This window comes from Labrus mixtus, chromosome 2, assembly GCF_963584025.1.
Source record: "Labrus mixtus chromosome 2, fLabMix1.1, whole genome shotgun sequence".
Lineage (NCBI taxonomy): Eukaryota > Metazoa > Chordata > Actinopteri > Labriformes > Labridae > Labrus > Labrus mixtus.
Window position 1 is genome coordinate 32,751,156 of NC_083613.1, and position 22,968 is coordinate 32,774,123.

Genomic DNA, 22,968 nt, shown 5'->3' on the forward strand with positions numbered 1-22,968 from the left:
GGTTACGTCTGAAGCCTTCCCGATTTTAAGGTCTCACACAAGATGATGATTTTCATGGATATTTATTTATGGTCTTGGTCTTGTCTCGGTCTCTGAGCACTCTGGTCTCGGTTAGTGTGGTCGACTACATCCTGCACACTCTCTAAATTGCACAAACATGATGGCGACATTGCGATACCCCATTGTTGTCGATGTTTTAGTGCAATTCAGAGAGTGCTCTCTTTCACTCGCAGTAAGTTTCAGTTAAAAATGTGTTTAAAAATATGAGTTTTTTTAAAGGCTTCGGTACTTTGCGATGCTATCCGTCACGAGAATAACAGAGATTGAATTGTTTTAAATATGTGGTATTAAAATGTATGAAAGTGTGCAAAATTTCAAAAACCTTAAAAAGCATGCACATGTAGAGATTGTCGCTCTCTTCTCATGTAAACATTCTTTTCAGGAGCTCCTCTCTGTTCAGTATTTCATAATTGTGTTCATTCAACACCCAGAACATCCAGGAGTGTATTTCTGCTGTGTGTGTCTGTACTCCATGTTTGTAGTTTTGTGGTTAATCTACATGCTAACTCTCATTACGGTCCACATGTGTGCCCTCGGGCTCTCGAGCAGACGGTCTGCTGACACTAATGAGGAGGGATGAACAGAGAGAGAGAGAGAGAGAGAGAGAGAGAGAGAGAGAGCACCAGTGTGGGCACGATGATAACGGCGGACGAGGATGAAAGAGAGTTTTTTTTTTTTTATAATCCCACACTGTATGTCACACAAACTGCAGGCGCTCACTCCACAACCTGTGTTTGATGATGGTTTTAATGCTGATAAGAACTCTCAAGAACAGATGTCGATGTTGTTGTGAATGAAGATATATTACGTTTAATTATTTAAACAATATATTTAGAAAAGATGCTCTGCCTCTGGTCACTTCCTGTCAGCATTAACTTCATCTAGAAACAAGTCTTAAAGGTGTATGAGGCAATGAAAGAAATGTAAATCTGTTATTTAATATTCTTTTTTTTAAATCACTTTCTGCTGACAGACATCATTAAAGTCCCACTCAATCACGACTCCACAAACTGACGCTTCATATCTGTCCCCTCCAGGACTTCTGCGCCCCCGAGCCTCCCTTCCTTCCAGCCAACCTCTCCAGACCGGGCTCTGCCGGAGGCGGCCGGATCACAGGACCTCTGTTTGTGCCCCTGCCCAATTCCACCGCCGTCAGCTGGGCGTCCAACGTGACGGCGCCCGCCGCCTGGCCTCCGCTCAGCTCCCTCCGGCTGCTCGTATCTCAAGAGGGCCAGTCGTGTGTGGAAGCGTGCAACTCGGCCGGTTTCATCTGTGAACCTGCTCACTTCCGCTTCATCAACAACAAGGAGGCGCTCAGAGTGTGAGTCCCCTTCAGGTGTAAACTGCACAAAGACATCAGGAGTGTTTCAGTACTGAAGCATTGAGTCTGTCACCTCCTCTCTCCTCTCTCTGTGTTTGTAAGAGAATCTTAACCTCTAAATCTGAAGCTACCACAGCGGCTCTGTTGGAGCTTCTGTTGAAAGTACGACTGTAATTCTGTGTTGTTTTCTAATTTTGGTAACAGTGTTTGGCAGTAACGCATTACTAGTAACGCGTTACAGTAATAATATTACTTTTACTAGTAACGAGTAGTGTAACAAATTACTAATTCCAGTAATAATATTACAGTTACTCATGCAAAAAATAACTTGTTACTACCTTACTGTTGTTGTTATTACTCCACTTCTGATTTAAAATGCAACAATCCCCAGATTAATTTCATCGCGCACGTCAGACAAGCAGGAAGGTAGCGAGCGTCATGGTTGCCAGGTTTGCAGTTTTCCTGCAGAATTGGGCTTCATTTTAGGTGCTGCTGCGGGTATTTTTTTTTTTTTGCCATTGGGCTTATTTTGTCAGTTGTTGTCAAACATACCTGGCAACCCTGCTTGGCTTGGAAAATGTAAGCGCTCATGTTTACATTCAGCGGCTGGAAATATTCCCATTACTTTAGTTTTCTCGAGAGGAAAGATGAGGAGAACGTCGTTGTCAGATGTAGATTGTGTCCCAGTACTCGGTCTCTTTCTACTGCAAAAAAACACGACCTCAAACCTCCTGAAGCACAACAACAACACAACAACGTGAAGCTCGTGTAAATAAACCCCACCAACGAGCCCTCTGCGGCCGCGGAGGATAGCTGAGGATAGCTGTAGCCCTACAATGCCTACAAAACAATCGAGGACAGCTACAAGAGAAAAAGAACTAATGAAACGTGTGGCTTAATACGAAAAGTAATATAATGAGTAGTATAACATATTACTGTTGGCAGGGACTAATAAGTAAAGTCATTATATAACTTATAGAGTAACGTGTAATGAGTAATATATTCATCTTTTTTCAGGAAGGAGCCCAACACTGTTTGGTACTTTTTGATGCAATCAGTCGTTCAGATAACAAATATTGTTACTATTAAAATCATAAAGATGACGTCGAGGCTGGCGGGGAATCATGGGAGTGATTTTCTCTGCTCTGTTATTTAAGTCTATACTTAAAGAGAGCAAAGCAATAAGATGCATGTTTAAAAGATTAAGAGTAGAAATGAAAGCTCACAGTGGAGTGTAAGTGGAATACTGAGCGGTGTACATCAGCTGTAGAGAGAGGGGGGAGGCGACATGCATCAAAGGGCCGAGGTCGGATTCTAACCCACAACTGCTGCGTTAAAGGGTCTATAGTCTCTGTACCTGGAGTGCATGACATAATGTTTTTACACCCCAAAATGGAGAGGAAGGTCTGACTGATTTGATCAGAATCAAGTGGACTCACGCAGGCCGCGTGGCTTGAAAAGATTCCTTTCTAGTTTAAATATTTTTTATTGAGGAAGCAATAATAAAACATTCAATATTACAGATGTTTTCCTCCTTTTAAATTAAATTAAGAAAAAACGAAAATAACAGACAAACATAGGCACAGGCAGAAGTCAACAGGAAATGATTCCTTTCTGTGCATAAACACCAAAAACAAAAATCTAGAAAAGCTCCCCTCGACGCTGACTCTCTCCAGCTCTTTGTTGAGTTTAGTTTGACTGTACCGACTCCACTTAGTGGAACCAGACATGTACGTTTGAGACGCTGCCTCTCCTGGAGCTCTTTAAAAAAAGAGCCACTGTTTGAGTTTCTCTTCCTCCTGACACTCCCCCCCCCTCCCCCCCCCCTCCTGACTGCTCTCATTCTTCCATCTCGTTTCATCCTCTGAGTATCTTCTGAGTTCACCCCCCCCCCCCCCTCTGTGTCAGGTATACAGTGCCGCTCCCCTTTGTTTCTGTTCTCCCGCTCCTCTCCGTTGTTCAGCTTTGCTCTCTGACACAACTTATCTTCCTCACACCGACATCGTCTCGTACCTGCCTCGCACTTCTTTTTCCCCACTTCCTTGTCGCGTCTCCTCTAAATGTCTTTGCTCTCTTTTTTAAATTGGCATCTGTAGTGAGATGAAAGAGGTGACATTTCTCTATTTTCCTGTCGCTGCATTCCTTTTATTTTCAAGGTTATGCCGATTCCACTTTCCTGTTCCTCGTCTCGAGCAAGAATAACTTTTATTACTTGTATTTTTCTCCTTTTTGAAAAACATCCCAAGGACGTCTCCTCGTAATGATTTTCTGTTATTTTGGGAGGCGTACATACCGACCTGTTCTCCTCCGTTTCACCCCCTCAGGTTGGAGGTGCAGTGCGAGGTCGTGGACTCAGAGATCAACCACATCCTTCCGGCCTTCTCGGTGGTGCGGCGGGAGTGCGGCCTCCAGCGGGAACCCCTCCTCTTCAGCTGCGCGGGACACTCCCCCAAATACAGACGTCTTTGCCCCTGTAGAGACTTCCGCCGCGGCCAGGTGGCGCTGTGCAGAGACTGTCTATAGTAGACAGGAGAGAGGTGAGGGACAGACACTAAAGGACAGGAAACAAGATTAGGGGGGCACCCACATACCAGAACGGGTGTAGCGCTGTGGTGAATGACCTGATGGTGCAGAGATGCAGGGTCCTCCCACAGTGCTCAACAGAGTGGCAGGTAACAGACGTGCATGGTTTCTAGAGGCTGAGGGCATGAGTAGAGGAGAGGGGGTTTAAATCAGCTGTTAGACTGTAACGTCCTGCAGATCAGAAACACCCCCCCAGTGCAGGGCTGCAGGGGGACACGGTGGGATTAAGAGCAGGGGAAGAGGCCTCTGTTAGCGCTCACCACACCAACAGACATTCACAATAACCTTCAAACCACGCTGACCAATGAAATGATCGACCGTAAAACTCCAAATGAAAGCAGATCCCGTTTGAAGCTGCAGGCTGTCGCTGCACGTTTTGATGAATAAACGCCGGTCTCAGTTAGTTTTTTTCCCCCTTTGATTTCAATGTCACATTTCTATCAATTTCCATGTACTCAGTGTGCACCGTGGTCTGTCAGCGCTGCGCACTACGCCGGCGTTCGCTGCCACGTCAAGTCAATGCTCCTGTTTCCACAGCGAGCGCCACGTTCTGTCAGCGGAGCGTGCCAGCAGCACCACTACACTACTCCGTCTGTCTATGTTCAGTCAGAGCTCGCTGCAAGCATGCGTCAAGCTGGACAGAATAGATCGAGATCGGAAACGCACAGAGCTACTGGTCCATTTCAAAATAAAACACGATATACGGACTCACAATCATGTTTTTCATCACTTTATTAACATGACGTGAAAACAGGCGCCGAATGAACAACAGTTTGCACGTTTTTCTCTGTATTCCCGCGGGATCTTGTAGTTCTCCTGTGACTTGTGTACAGCAGCTCATGGGTCCGCTCACGCTCCAGAAACGGAGCCAGTCAGGCAGGATGGCGCCGTCCGACGGAGCAAAACCGAGGCGCTGATGGAACTCAGATTATGTGGAAATTGTCCGTTAGTTACTGATCACCAAGGCTGCACGGAGAAAACAGTAGGACCGAGATTGTAGAATAAAAATGAAGAGGATCATTAGAAAATGTTTCTCTGTTGATCATGAGGAAATATAAATATTAATTTTCAGAGAAGAACGCCGACTCAGTCTTATTTGGTATACAGTTTCTACCAGTGTAAAAACATAATTGTCCCCATCTTTTCTGTTCATGAGTTTTGTTCATAAGTAACTAAAAACCCGTCTCCGCCTGTCCCACATAAAGACGGGGAGGTTTCAGAGACTGAAACAAAGAAACGGCGGCGCTTTAAGTTGGAGTTTTACGGTAAACGCATCGTACTCTGAACTTTGTGACGAGAGAAATAAAGGAGCTTTAGTTTGAAAATATCCACATGAAGAAGCAGTGAGTGCGCAGCGCCGGGATGATTCTGTCACTCCATGACAGAGTCTTCAAATATCTTTGCTTGGAGAAGGCGAGCTCGGGTCAATATCCAATCTCCGCTGTGCACCGGGACAAAGGATGATGGACAACCAGGTTATCTCCCTCGCTCGTTTTCCCCTCCTCCAATGATGGACAGAGTCATTTATCAGAGCGAAACCCCAAGTCCGAGGCAACATCGGTCAATGCAATCATCTCTGGTCGCAAAAAAAAAAAAAAAGGACGGGAGGGAGAGGAGGACAGAGGACAAAGATAAAGGGTACAAGATTATTTTTCAATAAATAAGCTTTCAGAGATCTCCACTGGATTTTTGAAGAGTCCACTGGGCTTTATGATGAAAAACAAAAATCATAAAATAAAAAAAAATCTGAATGAATCAAAGTGTTGATGTGCTTTTTATCTGGAGTTTGTCTTCGCTGCATGCTCCCGCTCTCATCGGTCACACGCTCGTCTGGACTCTGGTCCGTCTGTCCGGAGAGGTTTCTTTTCTTCCAGCTTCGGTTGAAGACGTCGGGTAGAAGTAGAGGAGCAAAGTGAGGGAGGAGAAAGACCCACATCTGATCTTAGAGGCTGAACATGCAGTTATTCCTCAACGCTCAACACGGTCTTTTTTAAAGTCTTCTTACATAGAAAACCTGCAGTGGAATATGTCGAGCAGAAAGTCGTCAGCCGTTTCTGTAAACCAGTCCAGTAAAAGTTTTTTCACATCCATCAAGGCTTTAAAGCTGCGTTTACTGGAACCCAGAAAATGTCAAAACTTCACTTTAAATATCTGATGGAATCATTTAAACATCCAAAACATATGACAAGCACAGAATGAAAACAGTTCAAACATGTATGAGCTGCTCAGTCAGAGCTCTCTCAGAACGCTCCGTTTTGGTGTGTGTGTCTCTTTTAATGTAATAAGCCCCGCCCCCTGAGTTTTCCACGTAGACATCACTCCTCTGTAGCGAGAATAAAAAGGGCCAACCTGTGTAAAAGTTTTGTTCTAGGCTGGGGGTGGAGTCCATGGGTGGAGATACCAGGGGAGGGGAGGGGATTTTTTTTTTTTTTTTTTACCAGAATCCCACTGTGACATCACAAGGAGAGCACATTTGAAACGGAGCATTTTTCTCTGTGTTGTAAGACTTATGCAGAACACAAACAAAGGACTGGATGGTTTATTTCACATTTTGTGGGTCAGTAGACTCTCAGGTTACACAGATATATGTTCAACAACACTGTACAAGTGGATTTTTTAGAATATGTCCCCTTTAAAAAGTGTCTGTGGGAGGGACAGCAGGTGGAGGGTGTTTGACCTCAGTGCACGGTGGGTGAATGAGTTTTGATAAATACTCTTGGGTGTGTGGTGTTTAAACTGTTGAATCAACAAACATTTGATAGGCTGATTTCCTTCCCCTCCTCAGAATCCTCACAGCGCTTCTTTTCCTCTTCGAGCTTCCTCAGACGAGACGTTTCTGTCAAACTGAAAACATTCCTACAAACACTTCATTTCATGACTCAAGGGTAGCCGACTGAAAACACTCGTCTTCTAACCGTTTGATTTTAATTCTCTTTAATTATAGGAAACATAAATGTGTGGATGCTGTTGACAGGTGGTAGAAATCGAGAGTTATGAGAAAAATATCAAACATCAGCTCTGGTCCCTCCATGTTGAAACACTGAAACGCTCCGGAGAACATTGTTCCTGAGGCGTTCAAGGGTCTGCCTCAGCCGGACATCCTGTTTCTTTATTTGTGTTGATATTTTTGGCAATGTTTGCCTATTTTTGACTTGGACAGCTTGAGAGAGACAGGAAATGTTGGGAGGAGGGGGGGGGGGGTGACCTGCAGCAAAGAGTCGAGGTCGGATTCAACTCCACGGTCGCTGCGACGAGGACTACAGCCTCTGTACATGATGCATTAGATATAACCACTAGGCTTCAGGCGCTATATTTAGAGCTTCATGTCCAAGCGTCCCAAATATTTGACACCTACGTCCCCGTTTCCTCCTCTTGTTCTAAAAACCTGGCTGCAGGCGTGTTCATTCCCTGCTGCACAAACAGATACAGCTCATACAGGGTGATTAAAACGTTTGTTATCTATCAAATTTAAAAACGTCACGGCGAGGCGTTCTTTATGTGTAAGTGTCAAACGAGTCATTTCAGTTATAGGTAATATGGTTTTTATTTGCCGAGCTCAGATCGACCATGAAAGATGTGAAGGCCAACCGTTAAATCAACGTACAGCTCTTTGATTAACCGCCGAGTAATGACCTGCACGTTATACGTGTGTGTGTGTGTGTGTGTGTGTGTGTGTGTGTGTGTGTGTGTGTGTGTGTGTGTGTGTGTGTGTGTGTGTGTGTGTGTGTGTGTGTGTGTGTGTGTGTGTGTGTGTGTGTGTGTGTGTGTGTGTGTGTGTGTGTGTGTGTGTGTGTGTGTGTGTGTGTGTGTGTGTGTGTGTGTGTCAGTCAGAGGAACAGAGCCGCTGCACCTCAGTGTGGCTGAAGCCGAATTCGATGAATAATAAATCACAAGTGTGAAAGCCAGAGCAGATTCATCAAAATCCTCATTGACCCGCACGAGCATGATGGGTAAAAAATGTCAGCCCATTAACGGGCTCTGAGGTGATTTCAATTTTAACACCAGACGCAGTTCAAATTGCAATGAATACTCGACATGTCCCCCAATTCATCCGTCTTCTTCAGTTCAATATTTACAGCCGTCATAAAAACACACTAGAGTCGTCTTCTCCCGTTGAGCACATCAGGGTGAGCTGCAGCCAATAGGAAGGCTCGAAATCACATCTACGGGCGCAATGTGTGATGATGATTTTTGTTTGTGTAGTTAAAAGATTTTTAATGACAGCTGAGAAATGATTCATCCAAATATCTTTTTGATGTATCAGACATTTATTTTGTTTCTGCCGATCTTGTGTGTTTGGTTTACATTTAATTTTCAATGCCTCCAGTGGACACTCGAGGAAATGCAGGATTTTGCATTTCCACATTGTCTTTATTTACCCGAGGTTGCTGCTTGGTATGAACCTCACACAGACTCAGTTCTGGTTTCTGCAGGGGGGGTTAAAGTGAGGACGGTTTGATATGAATCTGATCCTCTAACTTCATCCTGTTATCAACGTCTTACTCTAAACGTCGTCGTCTGATCTCAGGGTGACTTTCAAACTCCAACACAGCTGCTCAAGAACCAAACAGGGAATTTCACTCACAGCTGCATTTCCTGTTTTTTTTTTTTGTAGAGGACCAATCAAAGAACCTCTTGACTTCAAACTGAAGGACACCCTGTGTGTGTGTGTGTGTGTGTGTGTGTGTGTGTGTGTGTGTGTGTGTGTGTGTGTGTGTGTGTGTGTGTGTGTGTGTGTGTGTGTGTGTAGATATATCGCACAGCATGAGTCTAAATACTTTCCAAATGCTTTCAGGCTTCTGTTCCAGCAGGGAGATTTTCAGCCAGGTTTCCCCGCTCTATATTTTGAATACAGGTTTCATATAAACAGCTCAGCAAGTAATGTCAGCGTCAGCTCCGACCACTTTTATTGCTTCATATTTCTCCTCCGTGGTGGAAAAAAGAAGACAAAAAGACTACAGCTTCAGAATCATTTATCTGCTGCACAGCTGTCTTAAAGAGACAGCCTTACCTTAGACACTTTAATGCAAATACTGTATTAGCAAAACTGCACCTTAAAGTATGTACAGACCTCCATTCAGACACTGCTGAACCCTGTACGGGTTTAAAGGCCTTATATGTGATTTTTTGATCCAGCAGATGTCGCCCTTGAGCACCAGCATGAAACCAAAACAACTTGCGCTGCATTGTTGTGTTAGCATGCTAATGCTAGCGATCTTTATTATGCTGGTATCTTCACACTGCATGTAAATTTACCTGAAATGAGCGTGATCTAGAAACACAGTTAAGCAGTGAGTACAGTATGTTATTCTTCTTTTCTCTAGTCCCTCAATTAAACAACTTTTATACATGAGGGGAGGAGTCAGCCGGCCGTCCTGTCGATGTAAACAAACTGAAGATAGGACTCTGAAAACTCTGAAAACATCACAGACAGTGGGACTCGGGTGTTACACCCATTGTAGACAGTCATGACTCACAGAGTTATTTTCAGAGGATATACTTGATTTATATTATATTTAAGTGAGAAAAATCAAATATAAAGACTTTAACTTTCATCTATGTAAGATTTCCTTAAAGGAAGAATGTGCAACATGTTCCACATAAATAAATCATTAATCCAGTCTGTCCTGTGTAAATGTGTCTCTGAGTCATGACTGTCTACAATGAGGGAGAAGCTCGAGTCCCGCTGGCTGTGTTGTTGTCAGAGCCGTGTTTACATGGACGGGACGGCCGGCTCCTCCCCTTTTGTATAAAAGCTGTTTTAGTCAAGAACTAGAGAGAAAAAGAAGAACATACTCACTGATTATTTGAATATCACGTAAGTGTCTTTAGATCACAGTCATTCTGTGTCAATTTATGTTCAATGTGAAGCTATGTGCTAACTAAAGAGCGCTAACATTAGCATGCTAACACAACGATGCAGGACACAGGTGATTGATTATGGTGTGTTCTAATTCATAACTCTTTCATGTGAACTCCAGTGTAGAGGGGTTGGAGGTGTGTCTCTGGAGGAGAGCGGAGGCTTCAGTATGGAGGAGGCGTGGCCTAAACAGCAGTTTGTTTTGGTTTCATGCTGGTGCTCAAGGGCGACATCTACTGGATCAAAAAGTCTCACATTTTTCCTTTAACTGTTTTAAATTGTGCAAATGTTCTTCTCTTGTTTCTGCACGGGTTATGTGCATTTTCTTGGTTTATTTCTAATTTTTAATTGTAAGGATTTCATTTTGATCTATGTAGGGTTTTTTGTTGCTTTCCATCTCTTGTAAAATCCAGCGCTCTTTTTTCAAGGTCTCTAACGAACTGTTTTGAACTGGTGAGCTGGTGAGTCCTCAGTGGGGAAACGTCTGATCCTCGAGGTCGAGCCTAATCAAGCCTCCTTCTCTGAACACCTCGCCCGCCTCGTGTTTACGAGTGGCTGAGACGCTCACTGAACAATCGTTGTGATTCAGCTTTTTGTTCTCCAGCACAGAGGAGCGTGCATGCAAACCTTTAATTTCCGCTCTTATTGTTTGGATCAAAGTTCCACAGCGGTGACTGAACGACGCTTCATGTGCATGATAGCAAACCGGGTTTTTTCTTTGTGAGGCTCATAACGAGAACAACTGATGGAGATGAATTGACATGTGTGTGTGTCTGATGCTACAAGATGATTATTTAGAGTTTGTTTTTAGAGATGTTTGCAGGAGGGGAGAAATACTACTGAGGGAACGGACTGAGCTGTGGATATTTACACTCAGGATTCTGTCTGAAAGATGCTCAACAAACAGTGTGTGTACTTGCTTGCATGTTAGCATTTGTGCTTAAGTGTGTGCTTGCATGTTAGCATTTGTGCTTAAGTGTGTGTTTGCAAGTTAGCGTTTGTGCTTAAGTGTGTGTTTGCAAGTTAGCGTTTGTGCTTAAGTGTGTGTTTGCAAGTAGCGTTTGTGCTTAAGTGTGTGTTTGCAAGTTAGCGTTTGTGCTCAAGTCAACTCAATCAATCAATCAACTTTTATTTGTATAGCGTCAACTCATAACAAGTGTTATCTCGAGACACTTTACAAGAAGCAGGTAAAAAGACCTTACTCATTGCCTGTTAACATTACAAAAGAGCAGGTAAAAAGACCTTACTCATTGTTATGTTACAAAGAGCAGGTAAAAGACCTTACTTATTGCTATGTTACAAAGATCCGGCCTATCCATCATGAGCACTTTAGCAAAGCAGCAAAAGTTACAGTGGTAAGAAAAAACTGCCTTATTAAAAGGCAGAAATCTTCGGCCGGATCCCCGGCTCATGACGAAACAGTCTTCACAGGCCTAGACTGCGCCGGGCTTGGAAAGGGATAGGGGGAGAGATGGGATAAGATGCAGGAAGAGGGATAGAGAGCAAGGGGGTGGGGGGAGGTAGACCGTCCATCAGCAATCCGGTGGGGAGGGGAGGGGGTGTGGGGGGTTGTTCTGGCAGGCCGCCAACCCACGATCCGGTGGGGAGGGGGTAGTGGTGGGGTGGGGGTTGTTCTGGCAAGCCGTCAACCGATGATCTTGAGGAGCCTAGGGGAGCTCAAGAGCTCCCAGGAAAGTAGGTGGTTAGTGACTGAGATTTATAGATAGATACATGCAGTAATATGATGTACTGTATATGCAGAGAGAGAGAGAGAGAGAGAGAGAGAGAGGAGCTCAAGGTGCCAGTTCCCCCGGTAGTCTAAGCCTATAGCAGCATAACTAAGAGCTGGTCTACACCAGCACCAGCCCTAACTATAAGATTTATCAAAAAGGAAAGTTTTAAGTCTAATCTTAAAAATACAGACTGTGTCTGCCTCCCGGACCCCGGCTGGAAGGCGGTTCCAGAGGAGAGGAGCCCGATAACTGAAGGCTTTACCCCCCATAGTACACTTGGAGACTGTAGGTACCACCAGCAGGCCTGCACTCCGGGACCGCAACGCTCTCAAGGGACAGTACGGCACTAGTAGCTCCTTAAGATAAGATGGTGCCTGGCCATTTAGAGCTTTGTAGGTGAGAAGAAGGATCTTGAATTCTATTCTAGACTGTATAGGGAGCCAGTGCAGAGAAGCCAGGACAGGAGTAATGTGGTCCCATTTCCTGGTTCTGGTCAGTACACGAGCTGCAGCATTCTGGACCCGTTGAAGAGTCTTTAGAGATTTGCCAGAGCACCCTGACAAAAGAGAGTTACAATAATCCAGTCTGGAGGTAACAAATGCATGAACTAGTTTTTCTGCATCACTTTGCGACAGGATATTCCTGATCTTGGATATATTACGAAGGTGAAAGTAGGCTGTTCTTGAAACTTGACTGATGTGAGAGCTAAAAGACATATCTTGATCAAAAATAACTCCTAGATTCCTAACAGTGGTGCTAGATGCCAGGCTGATGTCATTAAGGACAGTCACATCACTAGAAAAAGTCTCTCTGAGGTTCTTAGGGCCTAGCACAATAACTTCAGTCTTGTCTGAGTTAAGTAGCAAAAAATTTCTGGTCATCCAGGTCCTAACGTCCTTAAGGCATGTTTCTAGCTGACATAACTGACTGGTACCATCGGGCTTCATTGATACATAAAGCTGAGTATCATCTGCATAACAATGAAACTGTATGGAGTGTTTCCTCATAATATTTCCCAGAGGAAGCATATATAATGTAAAAAGAATTGGTCCAAGCACTGAACCTTGTGGGACTCCATGGCAAACTTTAGTGTGCATAGAGGACTCATCATTAACATGTACAAACTGAGATCGGTCTGATAAGTAGGATTCAAACCAACTTAAAGCAGTCCCTGTAATTCCAAGCAAATGCTCCAGTCTGTACAACAGGATCCGATGGTCAATGGTGTCAAAAGCAGCACTAAGATCTAACAAGACGAGCACAGACAGAAGTCCCCTGTCTGAGGCTAGAAGTAGATCGTTTGTAACTCTAACTAGTGCAGTCTCAGTGCTATGGTGGACTCTAAATCCTGACTGGAACTCTTCAAATAAACTGTTGTCATGGAGAAAGTCACACAGCTGTTTAGCTACCACCTTCTCCAGGATCTTCGAGATAAAAGGAAGGTTGGATATAGGTCTGTAGTTAGCCAGAGTTCCTGAGTCCAGAGTAGGCTTTTTAAGTAGAGGTTTGATTACCGCTACTTTAAATGTCTGTGGTACATAGCCTACCAGTAAAGACATATTGTGTGTTTGCAAGTTAGCGTTTGTGCTTAAGTGTGTGCTTGCAAGTTAGCGTTTGTGCGTAGTCTATAGCGTGCTTGCGTGTGTGTTAGTGTTGGCATGTGTTCATTATTGTGTGTGTGTGTGTGTGTGTGTGTGTGTGTGTGTGTGTGTGTGTGTGTGTGTGTGTGCTCCTTGCAGTATCTACACAGTTCAACACCGACATATATACTTGTAAATTTAGTTCATATGTTAATTTCTCTGTGCTTGTAAACTGTGTAGCTTATTATTCCTTCAGATAGTCTGCGATAGTTCTCCTTATTCTTCTTATATTTCTATTTATTCTATATTTCTATATTTCCTTCTATTATTTTGTGTTTGAGAGCCGCTGTAACGATCTAATCCCCCCCTCAGGATTAATAAAGTATTTCTGATTCTGATTCTGAAATCGTTGCTTCAGTGCAGACGTCCACGTTCTCGTCTCCGGCCTGTTTTTTGATTCGTTCGACTTCACTTCTTCCCCGTCTGTGTGTGGGCGAGTGTGTCTCCAAAGCAGATTTAATGAGCTTATTATCAGTCCTATTTGCTCCGTCAGCTGTTAAGGAATTTGAATTAGAAGCACATCCCGAGTCCATTATTTATGCTGTTGAAACAATAATTAATCAGCACAGGAACAGATTGATGTGTACACAGCTGAATAATAACTGATGATAAAAAAAACATCAAGCTCACAGGAAATGTGTTTGTCACAACCTGACGTTACTCGGATTAAGATTGAAGAATGCATGGACCACACACACAGACACACACACACACACACACACACACACACACACAGGTCAGATCCAAACTCAGGCATGATTGTTCCCCTCCCCCGCTGGTCTGTGTTCACATCAGTAACATCGCTCTGTCCCCGAGTACACTCTCGTCTGCACACAGTCGGATACAGCAGGGGGCGGTATGCACGTAGTTGGTTTTCAAATCCACCAACAAGCAAAAAGAAGAAGATGCAACCATGACAACCACTCTCAGGTTGAGTCCATCCTGCTAACTGTGGTTGTTTTTGTGATTTCTTCTGAGACGTCAACATCGTCCCTCTTTCTACCTCCACATGTAACGTGCAGCTCAGAGGATGAAGCAGGCCGGTACTGTGCGGATATGACAGTTTTTAAAACAACAGGAGCCGTTCAGACCAACATCATTGTTCACCTTGTTTGAGTTTTGCGTTCTCGTCTCCTGCAAACCGTAATCGAGTACTCATGAATCGTGCCAGAGACAACCCGTACAAGTGGACGATCGAGATATCTTATGTCGTGTTTTTAACCTAAAGCTGTTGTGTTTGTGCAACGTAAACACTGTGCAGGAGTTTGCCTGCACTTTTTGGTTTTTAGAAACAAGAAAATACATGTTATTAGTCGCCTAGGAGTTTTTTTGCGATAGTAAATCAGCTGTTCGATTTTTAATTTTATCATATCAAAGTAAAGAACCTGGTATCATGACAACGCTACCTCACTGTGTTCCTGTCTGAGAGCAAGTGCATGCTGTTCAGTGTGTGTGTGTGTGGGTTTGAGTGTGTGTGAGTGTCGACAGATGTGAAGACAAACACTCATCTCTTTGTAGCACTTTCTCATGTTTCCTGGCGGATCTGTTTAATGAAGCTGCCGACATCCTTTTGAAGTGGAGGAGGAGGAGGAGGAGGAGGAGGATGCATCCCGCTCCTTCAGTCATGTGGTCAGATCCCCGCTGGGCTTTTCACATCAAGGTGGAGTGGGCCTGTTTCCTGTTACTCTCAGATCTCTCTCTCTCTCTCTCTGGATAGAAGTCTCTTCTAATGTGTCGATACTGAGGATCAGCAGGGTTCAAACCTGCAGGGACTGTAGTGATTAAATGCTAATGTGCTTTTATATGAATGCATACATCCATGCAAATATGTATACATGCATGTATGTATGCACTTATGCATGAATGAATGAATGAATGTATGTATGTATGTATGTATGTATGTATGCCAGGGGCTGACAGCAACAAGAAAATCAACAGCATGTGCATGTGTGTGTATGATTCAGTGTTATTGTCAACACAACAGAGAGCGTCACACCGCCTGCTTCAGAGTCTTACAGCAGCTTTTGTCCAGCTGCTGTACCGACTCATTGTCACAGTTTATGTTGTGTAAACTGAAGGAGTTAAACATACTGAGGCACACAGATTGAAGGGAAACAGCTGTTTGCTAACATGTGTGTGGTGTCACAGGTCGACCAGAGGAACGTCCGATCGTATGTACCTGAAACGGGGCGCGTTGCCACCTAGAGGTCTAATTGAGTTATTACTGTAGCGTGACTTACCTGTGCATGTACACACTCTGAATATCTGCAGTAACATGATGAGCAACAACAGCTGTGGAAAAATGTGTGTGCAATGACATGACATGGAAAAGCTTTGCACAAAGACGCAGAAGAAGAACGGGACACAGTAAAGAAAATTAACCTTTAAAGGCTTTATATGTGATTTTTCTCACTTAAATATAATATAAATCAAGTATCTCCTCTGAAAATAACTCTGTGAGTCATGACTGTCTACAATGGGTGTAACACCCGAGTCCCACTGTCTGTGATGTTTTCAGAGTTTTCAGAGTCCTATCTTCACTTTGTTTACATCGCCCGGACGGCCGGCTGACTCCTCCCCTCGTGTATAAAAGTTGTTTAATTGAGGGACTAGAGAAAAGAAGAATAACATACTGTACTCACTGCTTAACTGTGTTTCTAGATCACGCTCATTTCAGGTAAATTTACATGCAGTGTGAAGATACGAGCATAATAAAGATTGCTAGCATTAGCATGCTAACACAACAATGCAGCGCAGTTTGTTTTGGTTTCATGCTGGTGCTCAAGGGCGACATCTGCTGGATCAAAAAAATCGCATATAAAGCCTTTAAGGTCGGATTGGTACCCTTGCCACTCCAACAGAAGGGTACCAAAAAAGTAGGACGGTACGGGTCCCTTATTTTGGTACCATTCCAAACTTTTGACGGTGGAAACGCCAATAAATGTGTACCGGACTGAACCGGACCACTTGGTGGAAACGGGGCTTAATAAGAGCAATGCACAATAATTCCAATGCTCCGATGTTTCTCTGCAAATGGCAATAAGCATCCATCCATCCATTAGATACTGCTTTTCCTGTTCAGGGAGGGTGGGGGGGGGGCTGCATTTATTCTATTCTAATATAAAGATTATAAACTTCCTTGTTATGACCTACAGACCCCAAACAGGATAGAGCGAGATAAGAAGAAAGAAAAAGAAAAGAAGAGGAGAGAGCTCGAGTTTAAAAAAGAAGGAAAAAGTCATGGGAGGATTTTTAAGTGGGAAAGAGGGAAGCAGGAGGAGAGAAGCACAAAAGAAGGAAGAGAAGAAGAGATGGCGATGGCGATGGCGATGCGATCCATGAGAGGCCGACGGCGTCCTCGTCAATAATGCATGGGTAATTGGCTGACTCCTCCTGAGTGTCGACGTGAGCCTGAATAAGCATGAATAAATAAAGTTGTGTGTAAATAAAAAAGGCGTCTCACACAGAGGAGCGAGTCGATGACAGGTGAGTAAAGGAGAGACCCCCCCCCCTCCTCTCCTGCCACGCGGTGCATGACTTCAGTCCTGCACAGAACCTGTTTGCATCGATCCTCCATCTTTGTTCGTCTGCCCCTCAGCCTCACCTCTGCCTCTCTTTTCTACTCTCTCTCTCTCTACGACTCTAGAATAGTCCCTCCATGTTTGAGTCCTGCTTCCTCTAAATTAAAAAAAAAAAACCTGACTTAGGTGAGGCAGACAAAAACTGATAAGGACCCCCCGCAGGGAGCTGCGGTAATGAGGTGCAAAGCGAGCGAGCGAGAGAGAGAGAGACAAAGCCTCATTCAACTAGAGGTGTTTCACAGCACAAAGAAGTACAACTGTGAGAAAGGGAACTCTTCAGGTGTGACACTGCAAAAGGCACAAAATACAAACACTTTAAATTCACCTAATTCATAAATTTTAATTCTTTGTTTGAAGACGTACACACCATGAGGACTTGTTTTCTGTCTGCATTCACACCGTCATGGTACCTACTCTGAAGCAGGAGCTAGAAAGGTTCCTCTAAAGCAGGTTCTATAGGAACTAAAATAGTTTCATAGTTCCTGAACTGAGCAACCAATTTTAAAAAAATAGGAAGGGTTCCAACAGTTCCTAGAACCATGAAAAAGTTCTGCGGTCTGAAAACGCCCATTGTGTGCTAAAAGAAGTTTTCTTCTTCTTTACTTTGTTGCCTTCCAGTTCTTGTATCATTAAAGATAAAAATCGCAAACACCAGCGCTCTGTGATGCTCCTCTTCTTGACTCAAAGGTGGGCATGATGTACTGTTCCTGCAGGGGGCGCTGGAGTCCCATCGATGGCGGTCTCCATGTTGGAAATGCTGTCTCAGCCTAACTTTCAGTCAACCTAATGACAGACTGAGAGCTGGAGCTAAAGGCGGGTTTTAAGTCCACCTGTCAATCAGGTCAGCTACACGCCTTATTGTGAATAACTCTTATCCTTCATCAAATCAAAACTGATGAGTCATCAAAACATTCACCCCCCCCCCCCCCCCCCCCCCCCCCCCCCCCCGTACAGTGTGTGCCCAGTCAGTAGCTATGTTTGTTGCAGCTTTTAAACACAACATTCAAATTAGGCCCCTCCTCCTTGCCTTTACTGCTAGTACCTAAACTACCTGAGAATAGGCCTGTTACATTTGTTGTTAAAGAGAAGCCGATCATTTAGCAAGCTAACCGCCGGCGTTTGGCACCTGCCTGTGAACAGAAAGCAGATTAACTCGTGGATTCTCACCTCTCTATGATTATATTTTCAATATAAATTTTTTTTTTTTTAAATTCACGTTCTTTATGAATGGCGTCCAATCGCTGAATTGAATCCATTTCCGGACTCGCCTGTGCGCCTTCATTGGCTGGAGAAAACACACCCACTCCCCCGCCCAGAAACGTCCCAAGTCAACCAAAACATAAAAAAAAGAAACAGTTACTGACTCCACCCTGTGTCCCTGGGTGAAGTCGTGTGGCTCACCTCCATGCAGACTCACTCACTGCAGTGAAGGAGCAAAGCGACCACAAGTTTTATCCTCACAGACGTTCTCTTCAGCTCTGCACCATCAAAGCAATTTGTTTCAACACAGTCAGGAAAAAGAAGGAAGCCAGACTCTTGTTTAATTTGCCCTCTGAGGTTGACGAGCATCAAAACAAATAAATCACAAGGTCACTTCAGTCACCAGCGAGGATTTCAGACGAGCCATTTGCTAATTGTCTCTTTCCTCATGTCTGGTTTTAAAGCAGGAAGTGAAGCGAGGAAGAGAGAGAATAATGATGAAAGACGGAGGAGAGGCTGAGTGCTGGTAGAGAGGCCGGCCCCCGAGCTTCCCTCTGCAAAGTGAGGCCGCTCAGCAGGGGGGCTGAGCAGAGAACCAGGAGGAGACACCTCCTGTCTGATGTCTGAATCCACCTCCAACACGCGTCATGTCACACACTGACCACATCACTGAACCAGAAACGAGGAGGAGGTGTTCATGTGTTTCTTTTAATGACAGCTCCTTTTTTAATTCCTCTCGGTTAGCATGGTCTCGTTAACCAATGTTAAAAATGTATTCCAGTTGAGGCGGGGTCAGGAGAGTCTGTACCCACAGAGCTCTGAGAAGATGAGTCATCAAGCTGATTATGTAAACACACACCTGGTGGGGGGGGGGGGGGGGGGGGTCAATGGTCGTAGGGACTTTCACCATCATCCCCCAAAAACAAACTATTTGTGTCACATCCACGTTCCTAACAACAGGCTGTAAACGTTCTGCACGCCCTGCCAAAGTGAGGTGAGGTCAAAAGCTCTGATGAACGACGACTCTGGAACTTATTCTGTATGAAACGTGGTTTCTGAAGAAGCCCAACGATGGCGGCCCCCAACAAAGGCTGAGACTAAGAGATGGAGGAGGACTGGGACGAGTGAAGCTAAGAAGAGGAAGCGAGAGAGAGAGAGAGCGAGTAAGAAACAGAAACAAACGTCACTGCAGATATTATTCAGAACAGATTGGCAGGTTGTATCTTTCTTTGCAGAGTGCTGAAAGTCAACTAACCCGACTTATGTCTCAGATGTGATCACAAATCAATAAATCAATCTATTTTAATCCAAAAGTCGACTCCACATCGAGCTGTAGACCTTAGCAGAGTCATATTGACACAGAGTCTGCACCTTGTCAGTCGGGTCTTTGGCTTCCCTCAACACCGATCCTCTGCTTGTCATCAAATACAGGTTACCTGTGAGAGGAGAGGAGAGGAGGAGGCGTAACAGCACTGTGTGTTTGTAATCAACGACCCTTCAGTCGGCGCCATAACCCACCAAACTGAACTCCTTCATAATGTTTTAGTTGTGGGGCTGCTGCAGAAACTTCATCTGTAAAGGGCCAGTAATTCCAATATGGGGGCCGCCATCTTTGGACCTCCAAACGCCTCTCCAGAAACCATGTTTTATACTCTCTCTCCAGGTTCTGTCCTAAAAGGTACAAAAGCCCCAAAAATAAAAATGTGTAAAATGATTTTCCGTCTCAAACACAGACAAAGTTTTGTTGTCCCTCGGGATCAGAGCAGAAGACACTATTTTCCAGAAGCTATTTTAGGCTAATTTGCCGCAGTCACTCAGGAAGCAAACAGAACATCTCTGACTGCAGCAGGAAAAGTGGATTTATAAAAAAAAATACAGAATATAGAACCGAGTTAATCACAGGGATGAAGAGAACACCCCCGATCGACAAAGTAACAGGATTTAGAAGAGGGTGAAATGTGAGTCCAGAGTGTGAGCGTAAAAGTGAATCTTCTGCTCGTTCCAAAGCAAACCGTAAAGATTTGTATTTTCTTATTTATTATTATCTGTATTTCTTTCTTCATGTGCGAGCTCGACGTGTGTGTATGACCTCATGACCTCCGGGTTATGAAACACTGCAGCGTGTTCTCATGTGTGCACTGCTCGATAAATAGACACAGGTTTAATTTTAGCCCGGATTATTATGAATCATAGTGTGTGTGTGTGTGTGTGTGTGTGTGTGTAGTATAAATCATGTGTGAACCTCGGGGACTCTGCAGCTCTGCAGCAGGAAGCAGCTTTGATCAGCCCGAGGCATCATGGGAAGAGAAATTGTTGATTACGTAGGGGATGGTAGATACAAACATGAAACACACACACACACACACACACACACACAGAAACACACACAAAGTAGATGCTTGTACTAGCCTTGGTGGTGAGTAAAACGATGGTTGTTGTCCCTGTACATTTGTACAAAGCAAATAAAGGTAAACGATGTCAACCAACAGAAACGCAGCCTCACATATTTACAGGAAATATTTATTTATTTCAGACATCTTCGATCACCCTGTCGAGCTCAAGCGCCCAACATTCTCCGACAATAATTCAATATGACATGTTTAAATAAATGATTCATTTACTTGCCTCTCCTGGATGCAATGTAACAGAAACCCTTTGCAATGGCGTCGTAATTGAGGTGACATTTTTACTGACTAATTTCGCTGCTTTTCTCTTTGAGGATCTAAATCCTGCCGGGGGGCGATTCAGCACTCCTAACTTTCATTTAGTCAGAGCTGCTGCGTTACATTCTGTGGAGGTGACCCTGCATCAGAAGTGCTGCAGGCTCAGAGTCTTTGTTAATGGATACAAACAAACATTAATGAAAGTTATTGTACTTGATATTTACACACATATTTAATTATCTACATGGTGTGTTACAGCCTCGGGGTATTGATGTGTGCAGCGTATTCCAGGTGGACTCTCCGTGTTAATACAAAAAGAGGCAGCTGCGTCCTCCTGAATTTACATTTTCTTCATTAAAAGTGACTGTAAGTGATGTCAGCGGTGAATGTAAAACAATGTGACCACAAGCGACAGACAACACAGATATTTGATCATGCTCTGTATGAGCGTCACTTCCTGTTTCCACGACTTCACGCAGAGTATGAGAGAGACATGTTCACTTTTTATGCTTCTTAACGAGGATTTGTTCTCTATATTCTCTTACATAAAGGTGTATTTTTACTAGCTGCAACCTCCAGTTTTGAAAAATTAAGTGAAAAATCCTGCAGTTCCTGGAGTGTCCACTAGAGGCTGGCTGCAGGAGCACAGGAAGTCACATACACACCCATTCAAAAAAGACGTTTTAACAGCAGAGATTAACATGTTTACAGCCTGGTTCAAAAAACAAATATGTCTGATTAGTTATTGTCATCTGTGGAATCTTATATTTTTATACTTTTATGTTTGCTTATTAACTGATCCAATGTATTAGACATAGCCTCACATATATATACAACATGACCACCTCACATGTTTATATAACATGACCTTATACCTCTGCAGCACACGAACATTTTACGATACCTATCTCACCCCAGAGGTTCTTACCTTTGAGATAACACAGACTCAACACAGACTCAACAACACCTCCTTATAAGGCACATACTTGTACCACAGGGTACAAGGTACAGACATAGATAAAACTACACCCTTTTCTGTGTTCCTCCTCTGTAAGTTTAGACTGCACTATATGCTCAAGTATATAAAGATTGTACGCCCCAAGAGTGGGCAGAGAACTTACTTTGTGTATCCTGTATGCATCGTTGAACTTCTCTCCTTGCTGCAAGTAATAAACTGTGTGACTTAGCAACTCAACAGTTTTTGGTTTACTCCTTTTGTTCACTCTCGTGCCGTGGTCCAGAGGGTTTTCTCTTTCTGCTGATTTCTTGCAGGCTCAGTTCTACCACACATCATACACACACTGTAGGGGGGGTGAATGTTTTTAAGTGGCTCTGTTTTGATTTTATGAACGATACGTGTTATCCATAGTTAGGCGTGTAGCTGACATGATTGACAGGTGGGCGTGATGTCACGGTTTGTCTGGAGGCTTAAAACCCGCCTCAGCTCCAGCTCTCAACCTGTCGTTAGGTTGACTGAAAGTTAGACTGAGACAGGAAAAAAGTCAAAAGTCATCTCCACCTCATGTAATCAAACATTTCATTTTTACCGTTCACTTTGGCCATTTTCATTTTCTTCTTGACCTCCAGCAAGTTCCTTTTTTAGCGTTAGGCGTTAAAGAACGTTTCAGTGTGTAGAGCTGTGAAACGGTAACAGCTTTGTGACCTGCAGGTTCAGATCTGCAGCTCAACAACAATCACACTTCAGCTAAAACTTTTGTCCGCTCACATTTCAAAAAAGAGAAGGAGCAGCCACAAAGCAATTTGAGGGTGTCAAAGCTGTAAGGTGAAGAGAGCAGGAAAGCTCCCTCCTGAAACAAAGTGTTTTATCTGACTTCTCTCTCTGTGTCTCTGTGCAGCTACTCCTTCAGTCTTTGAAATCTCCTTGTCAAGGTTTCAGGCGGGAGCATCTGGTCTCTGCACGCTTTGGTCACCGTGTTGATTTGGGAGGACGGATACCAAACAGTGATTTTTCTTAACCTTGCACTCTGTGGAGGGAGCGTCCGTCTTTCTAATTGGCTTTGACACTGTCAGATTCCTCGCAGACCGATGTGCCACGTCCTTGGATGTTATGTTCAGGGTCTGCACATGGTCGAGCTGAAAGTCACCCGAGGGGGGACGCCAAGATCCCCAACTCGAGAACACGTGCAGCGCACAGTTCTGTTTTTTTCTTTCTGTGTTTCCCCTCCTGGATTGTTCTCAAAGTGTCCACAAATATACATAGAGCATCTGCCCACCAAAGTAAGAAACAAAAGTGTTAGTTTCACTTTTTATTATTACTGTTTAGAGCGAGACCATGAGTTTGACGTTGAAACATGGAAACAGTAGAA

General features: G+C 43.9%; 2 protein-coding genes across 2 annotated transcripts in view; one reads left to right on the forward strand and one right to left on the reverse strand.

Annotated features, from left to right (window-relative positions):
• Positions 1 to 4,865, forward strand: part of LOC132992831 (alpha-1,6-mannosylglycoprotein 6-beta-N-acetylglucosaminyltransferase B-like) — a 137,842-nt gene extending 132,977 nt beyond the window's left edge. The window contains exons 16-17 of the mRNA XM_061062354.1: positions 1,098 to 1,381; positions 3,706 to 4,865. Coding sequence (XP_060918337.1) covers positions 1,098 to 1,381; positions 3,706 to 3,904 — 483 coding nt within the window. The 3' untranslated portion in view covers positions 3,905 to 4,865. The remainder of the gene's footprint in view (positions 1 to 1,097; positions 1,382 to 3,705) is intronic.
• LOC132992953 (uncharacterized) overlaps positions 1 to 22,968 on the reverse strand; it is a 277,165-nt gene that overhangs the window by 192,013 nt on the left and 62,184 nt on the right. The gene's annotated exons all lie outside the window — the stretch shown is intronic.